Genomic DNA, 16781 nt, shown 5'->3' on the forward strand with positions numbered 1-16781 from the left:
CCATGAAAAACACTACAGCTTGGCGCCTAGGCATTGCTTAGGCACTGCGTAGGAGTTTGTGGACTATATCCACCTCCTCGCCTCGCATAACGCCTTTGATAGCATGGGCCGGCTATTACTCTTATTGACGCTTCCATCTCTTCTCATGGCATGCCATCTACGAATTCTTTAGGACACCTGATGAGAAAGAAATAAAAAGCTAATGTGTTAGTGTCTATCATTTCATTTGTAAAACAACTTCGTTTTCCTTGATGGTATGTAATTCAAATATACATATGGTATTTCCTATTTCTGAATAATTATACATCCATGATCTTTGATCACTATTTTCTTCTTTTGTGTATATTTTATAGTTTTGAGGTCACAAATCTATCGGTTTTTTTTTTTGTTTTTTTTTTTTTTTTTTTTTTTTTTTTTTTTTTTTTTTTTTTTTGCATAATTTGCTTATGAGAAATAACATCTTTTTTGTTTTGCAGAGTGGATTACCAACTACTATCAGAGTAGGCCTGGTTTGAAGATACTGCAACAAAGAAATGATGAATTTATAATTCTCAGGGGGAACAGGATGAACAGGTGTTTATTTATCTTACTATCTATTAAATGTGTTCTACTCTTGTTCAAATAGACATCAAGTGTGTATTTGAACATAAATGTTCAGATGCATTTTGTTGGATGTAGCTATTGCCTTTCTTTTTGGTATATTTACCTAGAAATTTGGAGTCCACTTCTTTCCCAAAGATCACTTCTTAATTTCTTACTTACTGAATACAGTCAAGAAAACAGAGAGAATCCCTTGCTGCTGTAGGTGGATGAACTGTAGTTGCACACCATAAAGGCAGGAAGAAAACTAGAGATGCTGAAAGTGGAACCAACCATGGGCTCTGTTGCTCAAGTTGCTGTGGTGGATAAAATGGGAAAAAGGAGAACTACAGATGTTGGACAGAATTTGTACATATTTCAGAAGAGGGGGGCCCAAACAAATGGTATGATGAATATCTTTTAAAATCTAATATTTTCCTGTTTTCTTTTATTAAACCATTGGCAACTAAAACAATTACTTGCAGAAAATGAATGCTTATCTAACATACTCTTGGAAAAAATGACTGAAGATATTGTTTCTGGTGAATAATTATACCAAGAGAAAAAGGAGTTGAGAGTGTATGGTATAGTCTCTGTTGTTGATCTTCTAAAGGAGACTTGGTATTTGGGAGCCAAGCCTGTTGATATCCCTTTATTTGATCAGTGTAGGGAAATTTTCATTGAACTTTTCTTTTGCACTGGGTATTTTTTTTTCTGAGAAATATTGTTTTATTTTTAATTTTGGAAGTTCAATGATAAATATGCTACTATAACTTTAGCTGCATTACAAGAGAAAATAAAAGACAAAAACACCACATATATGATCATCACGAAAGCAATAGTGTGAAAAATTATGTCAGCGACTTCTTCCCAGTATTTAGTGATCTTACCAATTTCTATAAGATCCTCAAAGGAAGCAGTTATCAGAAAAAATCGTTACTATTGAAGATCACAAAATACTCAGAAGGGCGAACTGCAAATAATTTTAGTTAGCAATGATGTCTACTATATGACTATATCTATTTGAGTATATGTTTGCCTGCTGCAATGAGGCTGTAGCCCAATGAGCACTGCATTCCTATAAAGCATGCTATTTTGTGTGCTTATCTGGTTTAACAAATGTGGAATGCTAAAGGTGTACACACTTACTGGAGCTTCCAATGGAACAAATTCGATATGTTATCCACCAATTCAATCGTAGGAACATGGCTATCGATTGTCGGATCAATTTTGGGGTAGTGGTTTTAGTTTAGGGTTTAGGGTTTAGGGCATAGTCATCAGATGAGTATTTTTTCCAGTTTGATTGACAAAATATCAATTTAAACTACATAGTCATCAGATATACTCCTAGAGTGTTTAAATTCCTTTTGAGTGTCTACCTAGGACTTGATGTACTCAGAGGCTGGTAGACACTGGAAGCCCACCTATCACTTCATCCAAAGAGAAGAAACTTGGCCTACTTGATATTCAGGTGGTGAACAGTGAGGCCGAATGAGTTAATTGGGTAGCCAGAGAAGTTGGGATGAAGATGGTTGCATCGTCAGGGCATCTTGGGATACTTAAGGTCATCTCAGAAAGGATGTTCACTAATGTTCACCCGTTCCATCAAATAATCTACAGATACTATGTGCTAGTAGTCCTAGTATCTAAATCTCTTTACCTATATGACTATTTTTAGGAGTGGTTTATATCTTAAGAGTGCAGATTCAATAGGGCACTTGTTACCATTGCAGTCCTTAGTATTATTATTATTTTTTTTTTTTAATCATCACACATATATATATATATATTAAGGATCCAAAAGTACAAAGCTTCTTTCAATTCCCTATCCAGAATGTCCCCCAAGCCATAGAGGTGGGTTCTGTATCCATTCTGTAGGCATAAGTAAAGACTTGCCATGTGTGGCAATAGAGTGAGCAGCATTATTTTTGTGCTTGCTAACCCAGACAATATGTGTATCTTCTAAGGAATACAAAATAGCTAATGCATCATTAAGTAGTAGTTGTGAAGTCCAAGATATACTCATTTCCTCCTTGTTCAAAAAGTTGCTGACTGTCCTTGAGTCCACTTCCACTTCTAGTCTTCGGTGGTTGAACCTTCTGCTCCATATAATTCCTTGGAGTACACCTTTGCTTTGAGCTTTCTCTGCTGTAAGGTCTGTCCCATGTTCATTTCCTACAGCAATAAATTCTCCATTATTATCTCTAAGAATAAATCCATAATAGGAGTTAGTGTTTTCTGAAAAACAGGCATATATATTAAGCTTGACATAGCCTTGTTTAGGAAGTGTCCACTGTAGAGTAGTAGGAGTAATATTGGGTATAGAGTTATCTTCAGTATCATAGTTCATGGGTCAGCAAAAAAACTTGTAACAATAATAGAAATTTTATAAATGCTAGGCTTCTTATTTTTATCAAATAGTCTTATGATACTTTATGGCCTATGGTCCTGCGGGGTCCTGCCAGTCAGGGGCGGATCTAGGATTTTAGATAAGGGGGGGCTGCCATGGAGTTAATCTTTAAAGATTTTTTTAGGAACCAATAAGCTAGCATTGATAAACAAAAGAATTATCGCTTTTATTACCTTACCCAAAATGGACAAAATAGTGTTTTCACTATAGACCTAGACAAATATAATAAAGAAATGTGCAAGAATAACATAGCACATTAGCATCACACTAGTGAAGTTTTGACCTGCGTGGATTCTTATCAAATACATCTATTATTGCATCCAAATCAACTTCTTTAGCAAAATCCCGTTCAATGTAAATAGTCATGCAATCTGCAAGAAATTCATCCCCATCTTATTCTGGTCGTGTTTTGAGCAATTTCATAGCCTGAGAATGCTGGTTCAGAGTTTAGTGGAAGCAGGAAGTGTCAAGACAAGGCGAATCAATCTATCAATCAAATAATAGATATTGATCTTTCTTGTTTCAACTAGTCTTTGACATAATTCGGAAATGGTAGACAACTTCTGAAAAAGAGGATGCTTGAGCACATCAAGTTTGTAATGTTGCAGTTGACTTTTCAAATGATGTATCTCTTGTTTAAGTGAAGTCTCCACAATAAAACTTTTTCTTGAGTTTGCAAATGTCATCAATCTTTGAAGGACTTAAAAGCATCTTTCGGATCAAAGCGAGAACTAAGATAAAGAAGCTCTATTGTTTCTTCCGAAATCTGTTATTTAATTCCACCAACCGGTAATCTATTACGACATTAAATAACTTCGGCAGCGGTAGTGGTGCTCAAGCGTAATGTAATCTTTCTGGCGGTAAGAACGACTGTACCCGCCATGTGTCGAGCACCCATATCGCACATATCAATGTCATGTTTTTGCAAAACAAAATCACATCACTAAGGAAAGCGTCCCAAGAAGATCCTCTTAATTCTTGAAGAAGTGCTTTTCGTCTTGGAGACTAAAGTCGATAGCATTTAAAATGTCTTGGGACTTTTCTTGCGGGGCTTTACACAAGACATTAGTAATTCCCATAGTCTTATGCAATAAATGAAAAAGAAAGACAAACTCAAAACTTTTCATTGCAAGAATAGCACCTTTAGCTTCTCCACGATAGAGTTGCTTGACCCGTTCTTCATGGCGCTTTCAAGAACTATACAAATTGAATCAAACATCTCTTTTCGGCTACAAACCGAAGCAAAATGAGAACTCCATCTAGTATCTCCCCTTTCGTTTGCAAAGTAGAAACTTGATTAGCTCCTTTTCGAAAGAACAAGTTCACCACTAGCTACCAAAGATATCAATTTCATTTTTTCCGAAAGTATCTTCCAACTCCTGTTTTACGGCAGAGCAACATGAAGATTAACAATAGAAGCCAACTTGGAAAAAAACAACCAAACATCAGAAACATCTTTAGAAGCTTAACTAGAGCAAGTTGTAGGCGATGTGCAAAGCAATGCACATAATATGCATATGGACACTCCTTGAAACAATGCACGTAATCCATTCCATTGACCACGATATTGCTAGCACCATCATAACCTTGACCTCTCATATTTATAATATGCAAATTATGGCGAGCAAGGATATTGCATATAGCTTCTTTCAAAGTTAAAGCACAAGTGTCTTTAACACCAACAATACCAAGAAAATACTCTCTAACAAAACCACCTCTATCAACAAATCTCAGGACAATCGCCATTTGCTCCTTGTTTGAATTATCTTGTGCTTCATCAACAAGGACACAAAATTTTGCATCACTAATTTCCTCACGAATTCTCTCTCTCACTTTATCGGCATAGATATGCAAAAGTGTCTTTTGAATTGAATGTGAGGTATATGTGGCATTTCTCGGAGCATCTTTTAATAATTCTGCAACCTTGTCATTCAACATCGACTTTGCAAATCCCAACACTCCCTTGAAATTTCCACCATTTTTTGACTTTTTGGACTCGTCATGGCCTCTAAAAGAAATCCCTTGTAGTGCAAGAAATTGAATACACTGAAGAATAGCTTTGACTAGCAAACGGTTCTTAACAACCCTCTTCTTTAGATAATGTATTTAACACATTATCTATATGTCGAAAAGGATTCATGAAATTTTCACAAGCTATCATCGCCCGACCTATGGGTGAGCATGGACCTCCTTCATGTTGCAAAAGGAACACTTCTTTCCATTATTAATCTTCTTCCAACATTTAAAACCTTCAATAGTGAATCACGGGGACGGCTTGGATTTGTTTCAAATATAAAACATGGAAAACAATAAGCTCTATCCGTATGGAGTGAGTACTCTAGCCAAGGAAATAGTGTGAACCAAGAGGGAGTTGAACCGGCGAGTTTGCTTTCGAATATGGTGGATGGATACTCTTTCTCAATCGAGTTCAAGTAACCAACGCCCCCTTTCCAAGAAAAGCTCGTCGAACATCATCTTGTTGATTAACCGGTAATTATATATCGAGATACGTTTACCCGGATCACGTTCAAATAAAGATGTGGAGTCAACTTCTCCAACACTAACTCTTTGGGCTTGAGGAGAAGGTTCAACTTGCTCAATTTCAACAACTTGAACTTGTGAAGGAGGTTGGCCATCTCTATCAAGTCTTGAAATATCAAGACTAGATGATGTAGAAGTTACATCATTTTCCGGGGTGACATCTTTGGGTTTAAAGAAGGAAAACATGGTTTTCATTTTCTTACGAGCTTGATGTTCAGACATTCTTACCTAAGATAGATCATAATAATTTCGTAATCAATAGTTTGCTCTATACTAAAAAAAAAAAAAAAAATATCACAATAATAACTACAATAATATTCAACTAATTAAATAAGACAAAAAATTAAATGACAATCTAATACTCCAATATAAACTATAAGTTAACAAGACAATAAGTCAAGTAGAGAATACATTAGAATTTGAAAATTAAAAAACAAAAACGAAATAAAAAATATAGACATAATACAAAACAATTTACCTTAGTCCTTAGCTAATGAATAGCCGAATATGAAATAAAATGATAAATAGGTTAGGCGCGGAATTGAAACTGCCGACTGGAAGAAGATAATAATAGAGAACAAAATTTTCTCTTGTAAACAGTATCGTCGAGACTGTGTACGACACAGAGTACGTTTCCGTTTTTTTTTTGGTTGACCTTTATGTTTTTTTTTTTTCGGTGTTACTGTTTTTGAGAATCTTAAAGTGTGAATTGTGAGAGAGAGATAGTGACTTGTGGGCCTTATTGTGAGTTGTGATTCCCTTTTTTTTTTTTTTTTCGGCTAATAGAGTAATAGGAAGTTAGAAAGCAAACGTGAGTACGTGACAAGACCAAATTATAGGTGATTGTGACTTGTGGGCCTATCATCTATGGGCTAGTGTAGTAGTGTGCATACTACTAATTTTTTTTTTGGAGAAAGTTTGGGGGGGGGCTGTAGCCCCGGTCAGCCAACCTTTACATCCGCCCCTGCTGCCAGTCCCTAGTAATCCCGAATTATGTAGCTTTTTGAAATTTAACTAGCACACTTAAAATGCTCTCCCGAACTCGGACCAAAGAGTTCAATCACACAAAATTTCTCTAGTTGCCAGTGAGCCAGTCCAATAAACTTACATTTTCTTTTTAGGCCTGTACAATATATATAACACCCCAGCTTTTATTTGCTTTTCCTATAATAATATTAATATTAATAATAATAATAATAATGTAAATAAATAACAGAGATAAGATATCCAGTAGTTTTTGGATAAAAACCCGTAAGTAAGTAGATAGGTTTAAAACCCTTGTTTTCGGGGAGGTTTTAAAAACCAGAAAATATGGGTTTCTCACGTAGAGTTTTGAGGGAAAAACAAAACGGGAGTTTTAAAAAAAAAAAAAAAAAAAAAAGAGAGTTTTCTTTATCCCTTTGAGTCCAATGGCTCCCTATCCCTCTAAAAGTAGTGTTGAAGTCGATAAAAGTGGAGCTAAAATCAACAAAATAGAAATTTAAAAGTCAATAAAGTAGAATTTAAAATCAACAAAATAGAAGCTAAAGTCAAAGGATTTTATTTTCTATCTCTATTTTACTCTCTATATAAGGGGAGCCATTGGACTTAAATTTGAGAAAAAAAAAAAAAGGGGTTTGAACAAGAAAGATCGTCAGGTTTAAGCAAGAACGATGAAGCGTTGGGTTTTGGGGTTTCGGCTCTCGGAAAATTTGTTCGGTTTTAAGCGGTGAGTAGTCGGCGATCTTTTAAATATTTGTTTTCTCGCTACTGATAATGTTGGTTTTTTTATCCGGTAAACTCATTTAAAGGGTGCCGATTCTGTTAATGGTGTCGACTATGTTAGATACCATTTGGAAACACTATGATAAATAACTAGGACGAATTTTGGCATTTAAACCGCCGAAGTCCGGACATGATTGGGTAATGGCGTCGCCATCAACACTCAAAGCACCAAACCGTCCTTCTGTTTTGTGGTTGAAGTATATTTCATTTTTTATTTGTGGAAATGTTGAAGTGTTAAATTTGAATGTTATTGATGATGTTTGGTTGTGGTAATGAAGAGTGGGGTATCGAATTGGTGTTTGGGAAGTTGAATGAGGGAAGCCTTCAAACGACCATTAATGGCGTTCGACCAAGACCCCAAACCGTCCGGATTTGTAATGTGTTGTTTGAATGTTGTTGTTGTTTGGATTTTTGTTGGGACATGGTTGTTGGGTTGAGGTGAATATGTTAGGTGGATTGGGTCTGGAGGAGAGCCGCCGAAGCTCAAAGGTTGTTAATGGCGTGAGATGTGATTTTTCTGAGATAAACGTAATCATGAATTTTTAGGATAGGTGTGTAGGGGTTTTTGCGAGGATGAAAACCGGCTGGGTTCTTTTGTCATGGATGGCCGGTGGTGGTGGTGGTTGGAAGTTGAATGAGGGAAGGAGATGAACAATGAGCGAGTAAAAACGAATTTGGGCTTGGGCCAAAATCGTGTGGGCTAATATCTTTTACTTTTGGATTTTTTATTTTTGGGCCTTAGACTTTGGGCCTTTGGGTTAGAAGAGTTTGTGGACTCGACTTTGATCTATTGACCGAGTGGACTCGACTTTGATTTATTGACCGGGGTTGACTTTGACCAGTTGACCGAAAATTTGACTTTTTCCTAAAATTATGATTCGGTCTAATAGGATAAGTCTAGGACTATTAACGTGTTTGACCTTAGGCTAGGACCTTTATAAATATACTTGTAATGCGTGTATTTCTTGCTTTGTGATTTTTCGGTCTTTTTGATACACAACGTTACTTACATTTATACATTCATAAAATTAATAACGCGTAAACCAAAAATAATTGAATCAAGATATTCCTACGTTCTCCGAAATAATCTATGCAATAAAAGTACAATAATCGCGTAAAACAAAACTTACCACACCCCTTTAGAATTCTCCACTCAAGTTTTGGAATTGAATTTACGGTGATGAAGTCATATGTTAGGTGGGCATTTATTGAATGTGCCATAAATGGCCCGTTAGTGTTATATAAGGGTATTCATTGAATGTGCCATGAATGACCGGGTATTCATTGAATGTGCCATGAATGACCAGATTAAAGATGGGGCCGCCCTAAAGAGGAACTAAGGTATTCGCTTTGTGGGTTAGTTGTATTCCTTCAGTGTACGAGAATGTAGGATTGGGTATTCCTTGAATGTGGCAGAAATGACCCAGGGCATTCATTGAATGTGCCATGAATGGCCCGTTAGTGATATGATAGGTATTCCTTGAATGTGGCGGGAATGACCTAAGGTATTCATTGAATGTGCCATGAATGACCTGAGTTTTTGTGCCCAAAGAGGCTGTGAAATATGTGAATGAAAGTTCAGGGATGGCTATGATATTGTGGTATTGATTGGGAGAGAGGCACGGGAGGATGTGTGATTTTGGCAAATGTGTGGAGTGCAAATCGTGGAGTAGGTACTAAAGGGTGGGTGTATAAGAAAAGTAATTGATTAATTGATAAGAGAAATTGATTTGATTATGAGAGTGTGTTTGGGCTTACTTTTGAATACATATAGGATATCTACATAGGTTATATACAAGTTCTAATTTTCTTTTGCAGGAGGGTAGGACTTAATAATATTTTGTGCAGGGACGCGGTCCTACCCTTATACAGCGGCGGATATCGGTAAGTGTAATTCAATTATTTAGATATTAAAAGGAGTTATTAGAATGAGTTAATAAAATGGAAGTTAATAAAATGAAAGTTTTGCTTGGGAAGAAACTATGCCGGTTGAGATGACGGAACTACCTGTCTTTCAAGCTGAGAATGATTAGGTTATGATAGATTTAAAGTGTTAGTTGGATAAGTAAAGTTTGAAATATTTATATGTAGTTAGTCTACTCATACCGCAAATTCCATTTTTGACCCAATTTACGTTTGCTTTGTTTTTAACGTGGGTGTGTTCTTGGGAACATAGGTGGAAGGCAATAGAACCGCAGCGTGTGATTGGGATTCGTGCCTGGAGCAGTCCGTTAGTTTTCGTTTAGGTCTGATTCTTTATTGGAAGAATGTAATAACGTAGTTTACCTTTTGCATGGCATGAGAACATGGTAGTGAGGAATTTTATTTATGAGAGTTTAGTTGATATTTTATTTGGACGGATGATATCTTAATAAAGCAATGGCAGATAATTATTGGGATTATTTTAATTTAAGTTGTTCTTTTATGACATGGCTATTAAGGTTTGTATGTGTAGTATCCTCTGTCATAGTCTGGGTTTTTAAACAAATGAACCTAGTGATGTTTGAGATATTTATATTTCAAATATTCACTTGGTTATTGTTTAGAAATTCGGGCTGTGACAATATAATTCTCTTATATCAAGTATTTTCTCATATATGCGCCGTTGCTTAGTAATTTGGTAGAAGCGATTGATGCAAAGCATTTTTCCCTTGCAGAGATATGTTGTTACAGAGCAAATTTGAGCAGGATAAAAAGTGGATACAACAGCTGAGAGCTGCAAGAAAGTTGAGACCGTGTAGTGGGGAAATATCGTGCATAAAGTCAATATATCTAATATTTCAAAACTTGAAATATATGTTTCGGTATATTTCGGGTTTAGGTTTAAACATTTACAGGTTTGAATGGGAAAGAGAAGGAAGAAGACAGGGAACACGTGGCAAAGATTGACTCGGTCAAGGCCAAATTAGGATACTATAGAAGGAAAGAGAAAAAGAGATTCATTCATTATCCAAAAAATCATTGTAAAGAGGAGAGAGAAACAAATAAATTGTAAAGTGTGATCGCCATTTTAATAAAACGCATATTCAATTCATCTTCTTGAATTCTGTTCCTTTCATTCATTCTATTGAGGTGATCTTAGAGCATAGGAAATAAAGTGTTCTTAGATATCACAGACCGTACTAAATATATGTAGTGAACTTGTTTCATATGAGGTACACACAATGTTTCATATATATATAAAAAAAAAAATCCATTTAGAAGAAAATATACACAGATCAAAGGTTGTATTCGGTGAAAATGAATAGGAATACTAATTTCGTTTATTTCACAATTGAGTGCTTTGATTTCATAGCAGAATGAGTTTTCCCATAATAGATTTATGCTGAATGAGAAAGGTTAGGCTTGTTTTGGTTGTCATTCTATTGGCGTTAAAGGTTGCTCAAATCAATTGATTTATGTATACCGGAGTATATCTCGGTAATCTCTCTTCAAGTGAGCAGTGGTTCGACCCTGAATAATATTTATGGTTGCATCTCTTCACAGCCCCAGTTTGCACGCACAGGAACTGTCTAGTAGAGGAACCTCTGGTACGCAAATCCAAAGATACCTCTATCGGAAGTTCGGATTATTGTGTCCCTAAACAACATTCCTTTCTATTGACGTTGAAGGTTGCGTTGGTCACTTGGTTGTCATCCATATTTCTATTGACGTTTAATGTTGCTCAAAGCAACTAATTTATGTATACCAGCGTAAGTCTAGGTAATCTCTCTTGAACGTCATCAGTGGTTCGACCCTACATTAATTTATGGTTGCACCTCTTTCCAGCCCTAGTTTGCACACACGGGAACAGTCCAGCAGAGGAACATCTGGCGGCTGGCGCCCGGATCCCAAGATACCTCTGTAGGAATTTCGGATTATTGTGACCGTAAACGACATTATTTCCAGGGAGTTTCAGGAGGATATAAAAAACTAGTAATTGTGATGAATAGATAGTGATCTAAATTGTGATATATTCACCATTGCACCCTATGCGCCATTAACATCCAAGTTGTTTCATAGATCCTTACAGTCTTTACAATGCTTCTAATTTTAAGTTTAGTTCCTTTCTTTTGTGGTTGTCCAGTGTGGAACTTAGCTTCAAACAAGATAGTATTGTATGTGAAAAGAAAAGTCAAATTGTTCAAAGTCTTGAACAATTTTTGTATGTGAATGAGTAGTGAATTAGTGATACATTGGGAGAGAGCATTTGAGATGCAGAACATAAACATTGATCTGTCAAATACTAACGTCAAGGCATTTTCATGAGCACCAGGCATTTGGCAGCAGTAAGTTCTTGAAAATTTCTCTTCCCCGGCATGTCATACCCTTAAGAAACTAGTACAGTGCCCCACATTTTGCTATCATGACAGTTGAGCTGCAATTTCTTTCCCTCATTGGTTGTTTTCTACAATTCTACTTGTAGTTACAATATCAGCTTACACATTATTCCTCAAAATTTATCGCTTTGTCGTTACTTGTTACTACTCACTACTGCTTATTTACGACTGCAATTTGATGCTACATTCCTAAAATATATCCGGGAAACAGCCAGATCTATTGCTGAATCAGGGTACCGCTCTCTTGCTCATCTGTGTGTTGAGACCATCTGCATTGCATTTTTACTCTCGGATCTTTAATTACATATCTCAAGGCCTGTCACTCTGTACTGTGGTAATCTTAGCACCACCTACACTTGCCTCAAATCCAGTTTATCATGGTCACATCAAGCATATTGAATTAGATTACCTACCACTTTGTTCATGAGCCAGTTGCTTCTGGCACTCATTTAGTTCAATTTGTACCTTTTGTTGATCTGACAGCCGATTTGTTCAACAAGGGCTTCATAAGCATTGCTTTCAGCTTCTGCACTCCGAACGCGTCTATCCTAACCTCTGAGTTTGACGGGGAGTGTTGAGGATACTGTAGAAAGCTGTATATATTAGAAGTTATTCTTCACTTCATAGTGGAGAGCGCGACCTGCGCTCTGCCAAAGCACAAATAAAGCGCGACCCGAGCCTATGTCTTGACGAGCGAACAATAGATATAGCGCAACCTGCGCTCTGTTAAAGCTTAACCCAAGCGCGACCCGTGCCTCGCGTATTGTTTAGAAACCCACACCACCGACTGTTTTAGTTTAGTTCCTATTTTAGATTCTTGTAATCTCTATATAAACATCTTGTAATCTTCTTAGAAATTAATCAAGTAAATATACAACTAAATTGAGTTGAATCCTCTGGTTCTACATGGTATCGGAGCCAAACCATTGAAATCCGCTGCGTATTACAATAATTAATCAAACCATCCTTGAATCTCAAACCCAAATTTTTCGTTTTTTTTCTGCAATGGCTGGATCTGACAACAATTCTTCAAACGTCATTCATCACCACTACACCCCACAAGACAACTCCGCGTTCCCAAAATCTATTTCATTAGATGAGTCCAACTATACCATATGAGCTCCTCTCATGCGGATGCGTATTGGAGCAAGGGGAAAGATTGGTTTTTTTACTGGCGCAAAAGTTGAACCGGATATGAATTCGACCGAATATGAAGGTTGGGCAACAGATAATGAAAAGGTGAAAAATTGGCTTATTGATTCTATGGAGATTTATCTTATGAATCGATATATTCGTCTTCCTACTGCTAAAGACATTTGGGAGGCTGCGGAGAAGACCTTCTATGATGACTCTGATGAAACTCGAATTTTTGAATTGAATACAAAGTGCTTTGAAGCGAAGCAGAATGGGAGACCCATTCCTTCCTATTACAACGAATTGGTGGCCATGTTCCAGGAGATTGATCAAAGGGTGACCTCCTAGAATAACAATGTTGCAGTTGTAGTCCAGGACACATCAACAATGTCCAGATTGCGGGTTCATATATTTTTGCGTGGACTCGATTCGAAGTATGATCAGGTGCATGGAGAGATTCTTTGCAAGGACCCTAAATTTTCCTTGGAGAAAAGCTATGCTTACATTCGCAAGGTGCAATCGGAGAAACAGGCTATGGGGCGTGCTGTATCAACTGAATCCTCTGTCTTGGCTGTTCATAGCAAGACAATTACTCCACCCGATTTCTCTGGTTTAAAGGTAAATCCAACCCTTATGCAGATAAAAAGTGCAGTGTTTGTGGAGAATTGGGTCATAGCAAGGAGCAATGTTATAAAGTGATTGACTATCCTGATTGGTGGGATTTCTCAAAGAGGCCACGAAAGAATATAAACAAGGCTGCCATTGCGAATGCTGTGCATGGACATCCAGACCATGCTTCGCCTAATGTAACTCAATCAAGTATGAATGGTAAGGTTATTTCGAATAGTACATGGATAATTGATTCGGGTGCATCTGACCATATGACAAATGACCCTAGCCTTGTGGAAAGTCTTAGAGCTTCATCTCAAACCGCTGTTTCTACTACAGATGACACTCCAACTCCGATTAGCGGACAAGGTTCTATTGTGTTATCTAAAACCTTCACTCTTGAATCTATCTTAGTTGTTCCATCCCTTGCTTATAATATATTGTCTGTTTGTCAAATTCTAGCACTTACATGTACTGTGACGTTCTATCCATCCTTCTGTGTTTTTTAGAACATTCTGACTCGACAAGTCCTTGGTTATGGTGTTAGAAGGGGGAAACTGTACTATCTGGATTTGACAGAAACTGGAGAGAAACAGAAAAATTCTCTAGGGCAAGCTAATCAGGTCAATAGGGTCGAGAATGCAAAAGAAGTTGTGTGGTTATTGCATCGTAGGTTAGGTAATCTTTTATTTAGTTATCTTAAGAGGTTGCAACCTCAGTTATTTTCAGTTGTTAGTGATTCTGAGTTTCATTGTGACATTTGTGAACTGGCCAAGAGCCACCGTATTTCATATTCACCAAGTATTAATAGATGTCATGTTCCTTTTATGAAAATTCACTCTGATGTTTGGGGTCCTGCCAAAGTTTTTTCATTTTTAAGAGTTCGCTATTATGTGACTTTTATTGATGATTGCACTCGCATGACTTGGGTGTCATTACTGAAAAACAAAAGTGATATATATGAGATGTTTACTGGTTTTTACAAAATGGTGGCGACACAGTATCAACAATCTATCGGGTTTTTCACCGATAATGGTGGCTTAATTTGTGAATGGCTTCATGTCGATTTTTTTGCGGTCAATTGGAATTGGCCATCAAACCTCCAATTCTAGTAGCCCCCACAACAAAATGCAAAATGGTTTAGTCGAATGGAAGAACAGGAAGTTGTTGGAAGTTGTTCGTGCTTCCTTGTTTGGCATGAATGTACCTCAATCCTATTAGGGTGAAGCAGTGAAATCAGCAGCCTATGTTATAAACCGTACTCCCTCATGGGTAATTGAGTTCCAGAATCCTTATCAGAAACTCCATACACTTTTGTCCATCCCATCCATGCCTAACTTGGAGCCTCGAGTGTTTGGATGTACAGCTTATGTCCATATCCCACAACCAGAACGAAGTAAACTTGATCTTCGTGTGAAGAAGTGTATTTTTGTGGGTTATGCCGAGTTTCAGAAAGGGTATAGGTGTTATGATCCAATTACTGACAAGTTGCATATATCTCTTGATGTCTCATTCCATGAATCCGACCCATATTACTCAGGGGGAGTTTCCCAGAATCCCAGAATTCCCTTCAGGGGGAGAGTGCCGGTGAAGGGAATCCTGATGTCTTTGGTGAATTGGAACACTTGGAGGAACAATTTGAAGTTCCTGAAGCAGAAATTGATCCTGTAGCAGTAGAGACAGAAGCACATGATCCGGATGTATCTGAAACTGTAGTACAAGACATTTCCCCCTCTACATCAATAACTGAAGATCTTTGATCAGAATGATCCGCCTCAGGTACCTCCTATAACCGTTAATGAATATGTTGGGTTAAAAAGTCTTGAAACTAGACAATCACAAAGAACTAGTAAGGGAGTTCCTAAGAAACAATATGAACCAAACATCAAAGCCAATGCCAAATATCCTATAGCTAACTCTATGTCTAACCATAGCCTTTCTGAGTCACATGCACATGTCATAAATCAATTATCTACTGTATCTATTCCTAGTAACGTCTAGGATGCTTTGAAAGATCCAAAATGGAAGAAAGCAATGAATGAAGAATTGGAAGCCCTTCAAAAGAATGTAACATGAGAGGTAGTTGATATGCCTGTTGGAATGAAGACTGTTGGATGTCGTTGGGTGTTTACTGTGAAGCTTAATGCAGATGGAACTATTAATAGATATAAGGTGAGATTGGTTGCCAAAGGGATACACAATAAGTTATGGAATTGATTATTAGGAGACTTTTTTTGTGGCGAAAATCAATCTGATCCGAATTTTAATTTAAACTAAAGACAAATAAAGATTGGCCCTTGCACCAGTTTGATGTGAAGAATGCATTCCTAAATGGGAATTTGGAGGAAGAAGTATACATGGATATGCCTACAGGTGTGAAGAACCATCCCAAAGATGTTGGGAAGGTGTGTAAACTGAAAAAGGCTTTGTATGGCTTGAAACAGTTTCCAAGAGCTTGGTTTGAAAGACTTACACAGTCAATGAGAGTTTTTGGCCGGTACAAACAGAGCAATTCTGACCATACCTTGTTTATCAAACACAAGGATGGTAAGATTACAGCTCTAATTGTGTATGTTGATGACATGATCATTACAGGGGATGATCCAAAGGAAATAAATGAATTGTAGAAGTATTTGTCGGAAGAATTTGAAATGAAGGATCTAGGACAACTGAAGTATTTTCTGGGTATTGAAGTTGCAAGGTCTAAACATGGGATTTCACTCTCACAGAGGAAGTATGTCCTAGATTTTATTGCTGAAACAGGAATGTTGGATTGCAAACCAATGGAGACACCCATTGAGATGAATCATGGACTCGCCATTCATCCTGATCAAGTTCTTACTGATAAAAGAAGGTATCAGCGTCTTGTAGGAAGGTTAATTTATCTCTCTCATACTAGACCTGATATTGCTTATGCTGTGAGTGTGGTTAGTCAGTTTATGCATTGTCCTAGCGAAGAACATATGGATGCAGTCTCTCGTAACTTGAAGTATTTGAAGAAGGCACCTGACAAAGGTTTACTGTTTGGAAAGTATGATGTATTGGACATTGTCGGATACGCAAACGTAGATTGGGCTGGTGATAAAACTGATATACGTTCTACATCAGGATATTTCACTTTTGTCAGTGGAAATTTTGTAACTTAGCGTAGTAAGAAGCAGAAAGTTATTGTCAGATTGAGTGCAAAAGCTGAATTTCGAGATATGGCACAGAGAGTATGTGAATTGTTATTGATCCGTACTGTCTTGATGGAATTGGGTTTCAAGCTTCAAAAGCCTATGGATTTACATTGTGATAATCAAGCCGCCATTCAAATTGCATATAACCCAGTTCAGTATGATCGAACAAAGCATGTGGAGGTTGATCGTCATTTTATTAAAGAAAATCTTGACAGGAAGGTTATTCGTTTTTCGTTTGTAACCTCA

General features: G+C 37.1%; 1 protein-coding gene and 1 long non-coding RNA gene across 4 annotated transcripts; both read left to right on the top strand.

Moving 5' to 3' along the window:
• The first annotated feature begins 153 nt into the window (after nucleotides 1-153).
• On the top strand, nucleotides 154-9656 carry LOC147476150 (uncharacterized). 3 transcript variants are annotated; one of them, XR_015208980.1, is made up of 4 exons: nucleotides 154-254; nucleotides 477-573; nucleotides 772-983; nucleotides 9471-9656. It is a non-coding gene; the product is annotated as an uncharacterized LOC147476150 (long non-coding RNA). The 3 variants fall into 3 exon arrangements; XR_015208979.1 differs by lacking the exon at nucleotides 9471-9656 and adding an exon at nucleotides 1065-1301; XR_015208978.1 differs by lacking the exon at nucleotides 9471-9656 and having other exon boundaries at nucleotides 772-1301.
• Nucleotides 9657-12747: 3091 nt separating this feature from the next.
• Nucleotides 12748-13095, top strand: LOC147476151 (uncharacterized). The gene has a single exon (XM_086585642.1). It carries the CDS (start codon nucleotides 12748-12750, stop codon nucleotides 13093-13095), a length of 348 nt encoding a protein of 115 aa, XP_086441768.1.
• The last annotated feature ends 3686 nt before the right edge of the window (nucleotides 13096-16781 follow it).

Source organism: Coptis chinensis, chromosome 9, assembly GCF_015680905.1.
Source record: "Coptis chinensis isolate HL-2020 chromosome 9, ASM1568090v1, whole genome shotgun sequence".
NCBI lineage: Eukaryota > Viridiplantae > Streptophyta > Magnoliopsida > Ranunculales > Ranunculaceae > Coptis > Coptis chinensis.